The sequence below is a fragment of the Kryptolebias marmoratus genome, linkage group LG11 (genome assembly GCF_001649575.2).
Source record: "Kryptolebias marmoratus isolate JLee-2015 linkage group LG11, ASM164957v2, whole genome shotgun sequence".
NCBI classification, from domain to species: domain Eukaryota; kingdom Metazoa; phylum Chordata; class Actinopteri; order Cyprinodontiformes; family Rivulidae; genus Kryptolebias; species Kryptolebias marmoratus.
The window spans coordinates 24,399,124-24,405,650 of record NC_051440.1 but is presented as its reverse complement, the minus strand read 5'-3'; the positions used below and the strand labels follow the sequence as shown (position 1 = coordinate 24,405,650).

Below are 6,527 nucleotides of genomic sequence, written 5' to 3'. Positions count from 1 at the left end.
CGATCCAGTAAACGCAGCATCTGTCACATTTCTCCCCCGTCGGTCACGTAGCCTGAAAAGCTCTCTAGCAAATCTGCCAGCATCACAGCTGCTGTAAGACAGGTTTTAATGTCTGTAACCCTCCACAGAGAAAAGGGCAATATGCAAACCTTAAACAGCAATGATTTGGAGGGGAGGGGAGGGGAGGGGGGGGGGCATTGATATTTATTATGCAAATCAAAAAGAAGTGTTCTGGGAAAAATTTAAAATTTGTATCTTATCCCACCAACCATTAATAGGGCAACTTTACGTTGTGTGCAGAAATTGGATCTGTGTGGATGTATTTTTGGTTCCTGAGAGCAAAGACCTCATGCAGATCTGTGAAGGACGCTGTCTGTGTCAGCAGTTTCAAATTTAATTATAAACGTTTCCTTAAAAATAAATGCTACACACATTTTATCTTACTCGTGAGTGATAATGTTGCACAAAAAGGTTGTGACATGTATTTTTTATCATGTTTTTTTAGTCAAAGAACAAACATTACTGAATAATTAAACAGAATGAAACATTCACTAATCTGCAAGAAATTTAAACCTTACAAAAGACGACATATAATTGCATTGCATTGTAGCATAAATAAATAGCTGTAGAATTTTATTTTATTTTCATTTTGCCCCTTAAATTGTCTCTCTTGTGTTTTGTTTTGTGGTTAAATTTGTATTGATCACTAAACAAATAAATATTTGAACAGGATGTCAAATGAGGACAACTCACTTCACTATGTGCGCAATTCATGATCTTTTCAAGAGACAAAGGAGACGCGCTTTCGTCATTTGTCCACTAGGGGGAGCCAGTTCATTGGACAAAACGCGCAGCTCAGTGAGCGCATTTTGATGACATCATCATCCACGAGCCACAACAAAAACAACAACAGAATTCATCTGTTAAAAGCTAACTAGCCGGCCTAGTTAGTCAGACCTCTTCTTTACACTTTCTTTTCAATCTTTTTTTTTTTACTATTGATTTAACATTTACTACATTATCCGGATATACATCCTATTCTTTTAAAAATTATCTTGTGCTGTAGAAGGATTTGGTTTTTTAAATTTAAATTTTCGTTAGCAGTTTAGCTTTTAAACGGAGGAAAAGACGGAGCCGCTTATAATTAAAGGTAACGACTTGATTTTATATTTATTGTAGCGCAACAAACGATTCCACATCCATTCAGTGATGTGCATAAGTTTAAACTTAAATTAATGGGAGCCTGTTTTTTATCATTTGTTTGTTTGTTTTTTGGGGGAGGTCTATGAGTAGGAGGCAAATAAAAACGAAGCTGCTGTGAAAAAACTTCTTTGTGTGAAAACTAGCAAAAGAATTTTAACTTCATTGTTAGATACGGGAAGCTTTGAATGTCAGGATTTACGTTTTACTATCCCGAACATGTTACTTCAAATACTAAATTACACTTATATAAAAACAAAAAATAGCGTGTTTTGACAATAGATGGATGTAAATTAGCTTGTATGGCTGAATCTGGCATGTTTGCTTATATTGTACTCATAACTGATTATTGATTAACCTAACCTAAATATCTCTGCCCCTCTTTTAAATAAACAAACCGAACTTTAAAACCTGGGTTTGACATCAAGTAAGCATTTCATACTTGAAGTTTGTTTGTATGATGCAAAAGAAATGGGAAAACACGTGCAAACTGTGACCATCTGTGATAGTTGGATGGCTAGTTTTTCTAATACTACACCCTTTATTAGATGTTTTCTGTCTGTAGTGGTCTGGACCTACAAAAAGTGGTCCAAAACTGGACTAGAGACAGGATGAAGACTGGCCTGTATTGTCTGATTCACTGTGTTTTTCCCTGCATTTCTGTAGTTAACAACTCTCAAATAAAGGGTCCTTTTATTGACTTTCCACAACTAAAACAGAAGGAATGCAGCATTAACCATTACTCAAGAGGTGAAATCCTGCTTTATACAAAGAACTTTAGTCTTACAAATAAGTCTCTTTTTGGATTGACGCTGTTTAATTCATGTCAGGTGTTGGAAATTTTTGCTTTGGACTTTTAAACTGAACGCCTAATGGTGTCATGTGTTTAGTGGTGTTTAGTAAGAAACTTTCAATCAGTTGTGCCAGTGAACATGAAAGGTGATCAAATTTGAATATTAGGATTTAGAAAGTTAACAGAACTTTGATCACAAAATAGAATAGAAATAGATTAAATATTAAACCTTATTGGTACTGTTTAGGACAGTGGAATTAGAGAAAACATTTATTTTAAATTGTAATAACTTTCAACTGGTACATACATGCTAAATGAGACATCATGTATACATTTGCTAAAAAACAAACAAACATCAGAGTAAAATCCGATTATGTACGTTTTGGTTAACCATTAAATCACTGGCCCTCTTGAAGCTCCAGCTGAGGCATTTGGTTAAATATTTATGACAGATTAGATTAACTAAAAACCATATTTAAGTGGAATAAATCTCACAATTATTTATTGATGGAAAGTATGCTGAAAATCTTAGCTGTGCGTGAAAACTGAGGTAAATTCTGTAAACTGTTCTCTCAGGACTTGCAGGCATGTTTCACGGGCAGCTGAAAAACAGACATTCTTCTGATGTTTCTTTAAGCAGCTTGAAAGAAAAGACAAAACAAATGCAACTGTTTTCAGTCTGCTTAATTTTTATTATCTTTGTGGTTTCACAGGGCAGAAATATTTATGGCAAAGGCAGATTACAAGACCTGCTGGAGATTCTGACTTCTACCAGTGACCACGAGCATTTCACCGTTCCTCAGTATGCCACCACAGAAAAGGTATCTTGTCCCGGTGAGCAGCCGGTGGAAAGCAGCCGAAGACTACTTCCCCTTCAACTCCCTGCCGGTGGAGTGCCAGCTGCACGTCTTGTCCTTCTTGAATGAGGTGGATAAATGCAGCTGCGCTTTGGTTTGCCTGAGCTGGAGCTGCCTCGTCCGATCGTGGAAGCTGTGGCGAATCGCAGACTATTCCCGCCGTGGCGTCTTCCATCTGGGTCAGGAGGGGCTGCTGGTTTCTAACCGTGAGTTTGAGAGGTGGAAGTCCTGGGTCCACCACTACACCCATCATCTGATCTCCCGCCGGGCAAGCCTGCTCACGCTGAAGGCCAGCTTCGACCTCGGGGATCGCTGCAACAAGTGGAGCGAGTTGTTGAGCCGCCTGCTGGATAATGTCCACTGCAGAGACCTCAGTCATCTGGATCTCAACTGGACCTTTACTCTCTTTGAGCCGCTGGACCTCAGGGTCCACTCCAGCTCCAGTTCTCACCAGGACAGCATCACCAAAATGGATCAGGTAGTTTCTGTATGAAAATTACAATCCATACAGAGAGCTAGGATTGTGTAATCAGATTTTTAAATTGCTTTGGGTATTTATTTGCTCTAGCTCTCCTTGGCTGGGATTTAAATTTCAAACTGTCATAAATGGATGTTACAGAACAAGCAGCACCAATTTGCTCTTGAGCAGTCTGCACTGCAGCTGGAAACTCACACTTTTGAACCACTGAATAGTGCTGACCACTGCAGTTAAGTCACTAATAATAAATAATTTTCTTAAAAGTTTTTTTGTCAGAAACTATGCTTCACCACAGCCTGCAAGATGATCTAATCCCATCAGTTTCTGCTGATATAGCTCGTAAGTTTGTCTTTTAGCAGCAGTATTTTGGAAGTAGGTACCAGCAGACAAAGGAATTGTTTGGCCAACGGTTGACAGTTCATTGTTTTTCAGGATTCAGATAGCATCTCCAAACACTAGAGAGTAAAATAAAAATGTTGCTCCAACCATGCTAAAATGTTGTGGTGTTTTCTCTTGTTTGGCAGGTGGCCAGTTTCCAGGAGCTGCTGAGCAAACTCACCCACAGCTGCCCACGGATCTCCAAGATGCGTTTACATTTTGACTGGTCGGATTTGTCGGTGTCGCTGCTCACCCAGTTCCAGCAGCTGCGAATCCTCGAGCTAAAATATTTCTGGGTCTTCAAGTTAGTGACTCCCTCAACGCTGCAGACGCTAACCAAATCCCTCCCTAACCTAAAGTCTCTGACTTTGCACATCCTGGTGCCTCTGAGGAACCTCGGCATCTCCTACACGCTGGAGTCTCAGAGTCTGGAGTTCCTGGACGTCTCGCCCAGTCGAGGCTTGGTCTTCTCCTGCCTGAAGCTGCCAGCTCTGCGGGAGCTTCGGGCTAAGAAGATAGTTCGCGGCATAACGCTGGACCGGAGGACCAGGCTGCGCATCCAGAGCCGGTGGCCCTGCCTGTACCACGTCCTCCGGGACGGGACACCAAAGCTTCAGGCCCTAAACAACGAGAGGCTCCTTCCAAGGTGGAGGGAGAACTGCTACAGAGAGCTGACTGCCATCCTGGGACAGTCCTGTTACTGTGTTCAGCATCTAGACAGCTGGCTTTGGTAGTCAGCTGACTGACAATAAATGTCCATCTGCTCACTGGTGGGTAAATTCCAAGAAATAAAAGCAAGTTTTTGCTTTTTAACACACTGATTTTAATGAACTGATTCCCCAGAAGGACACAAAGACGTAGCTCATAGTCGCAGATAAAAAAAACAAGATTTGGCTGCAGGCACAGTCTGGTTCCTTATCAGGAATCTGCTGTTTCATTGGGAATTACAATCTTCAAAAGACAGAAAGTTTGTCATTGTTTTTTTTGCAGGAATTAAAGGTGCTTCACAGTAATTCCATGTGCTGACCTGGAGACGTTTGGTTTACATGTGCTGGTGTAGATTCTCAGTCATCCAGGACTAAAACAAAAACAACTGAAGTTTTATTCTGTAGCTGAAGACGTTTCACTTCTCATCTGAGGAGTTTCATCAATTCAAGAAGCAGAGAGTGTGGACTTGAATCTCTTAAAGCTGAGATGTTCTGTAAACTCGATTAAACAAAAACACATCAATTAAAGCTCTCCAAACATGTGGATATCCTAACTGGGCTGAAGACACGCCACTGAACAGAACAAGGAGATAAAGAGACGAGATGTTGCTGGAGTATCTGAGAATCTCTCAAAGTACATTTCACACCCAGCAGGACTCTGAGACAGAGGCCGGTCCATCCTGAGGACACAAACTGAGCGGTGTGGCGTCTGCAGGGCAGAAACCAAACAGCTTCTCCACAGACGCTCGGCTCAACTCAGGAGAGGACTCAGCTGAGCTCCTCCACCTCAAGGATAAGAATCACTCTTTTAAAGAACTGATGGGAAGTTAAACAGCTTCAGCTGCAGAACAGAAGCCCAGTTGTTTTTGTTTCTAACCTTTTAATTGATTTGGTCTACAAGAACCTGATGTGACTGATGGGCCCGGTGTAAAGACTAATCTTTAGGTCTTTAAAATGTTTTCAGCTCGGGCCTCAGTTGTCAGAAACAGCTGAGAATAAAGGCAAAGTATTTTCAGAATACTGTTATTTTTTTAATAGAGAGAAAGAAGAAATGTCATCACTTTAAAACCTTTCAAACTGATCTTGATCATCCAGTCAGCACTGAGAGAAACTATTTAAATTATTTAATTTAAAGATATTAATCATCAGTATGAAAAAATGACTTCATTGTGGGTGCCTTTTTAAAGTAATTTAGTTTGAAACCTTCAGAGACATTTTTGACCCCAAACAGGCCTACTTTTTTCTGCTATGTTGTTGATCGACACTCTTAATATTCCAAATTATTTATTAAAAGATTATTAATATATTAGAATGTTAGTTTTTAATTCTAACAAAAAATAACCAAAAGAAAAGATGATTTCTTTTCAACACGAGTTGTTTTCATCCCTAAAATTTCCCCATCGAAACAGAAACAAACTACAGTAAATTGTTACCGAAGTATAACTTCATAACATGAAACAATAAGTTATTTTCTTCCAAAATTATTGTTTATTCTAAACTTAATTCTCTGCCTTTTTTAACATCTATATATTTAAAATATAACACTTTATTTCTAAAATATTTTGCCTTTCTTCTCAGTATCAGGATATTTTGACGAACGTATCTGGAAAATAACGGCATGTACTGTAAAATGTAAAGTGAACTAATGTCATTTGATTCATGGACTGAATTCAGTTGTATTTATTGTCAGAGACAAACAACTGCTGTTTCTATTTGATGCCAAAACTGTAGAGAAATTGAGAAATTTGCACAAAAGTTATGAGGATTGGAATAAGCGACCTGTAAATATTCAAAACTGAACATTCTGGTAGAAAAAAATAAACAAAAAAGATGTGAAAAACTGAAAATCATCTGAAAACTGAAGGTAAAGTGGTGTTTCTGCTCTCTGACTCGGCGTTCAGCAATGTAAAGATGAGAGTTAACTCCCCTGCTGGACTACTTTTTATTTTTTTTATCTAAGGTGCTCCTTTCAGTTAGTTTGTTTTTCTGTTGAGTGATGTTCCTCTTGAAGCATTAAGCAAACAGAGTTTTAAAATGTTTGACATGAAAGTATTAATGTGAAGCAATCCTGCAAGCTTTCAATGAGCTTTTTGCACATTTCTGTTGCTGTTGTG

General features: G+C 39.1%; 1 protein-coding gene across 1 annotated transcript; it reads left to right on the top strand.

The window, feature by feature from the left end:
• Positions 1-896: 896 nt before the first annotated feature.
• On the top strand, positions 897-4,875 carry si:dkey-12e7.1 (uncharacterized protein LOC557553 homolog). Its single transcript, XM_017428885.3, has 3 exons — positions 897-1,150; positions 2,707-3,328; positions 3,853-4,875. Exons 2-3 carry the CDS (start codon positions 2,798-2,800, stop codon positions 4,438-4,440), a joined length of 1,119 nt encoding a protein of 372 aa, XP_017284374.1. The 5' UTR covers positions 897-1,150; positions 2,707-2,797; the 3' UTR covers positions 4,441-4,875.
• The last annotated feature ends 1,652 nt before the right edge of the window (positions 4,876-6,527 follow it).

What these genes read in the sequence shown, in the direction of transcription:
- si:dkey-12e7.1 (XM_017428885.3), top strand. Translation starts at nt 2,798, where the DNA reads ATGCCACCACAGAAAAGGTATCTTGTCCCGGTGAGCAGCCGGTGGAAA. An exon ending in GCATCACCAAAATGGATCAG is followed by an intron (nt 3,329 to 3,852) that starts GTAGTTTCTGTA and finishes CTTGTTTGGCAG; the next exon opens with GTGGCCAGTTTCCAGGAGCT.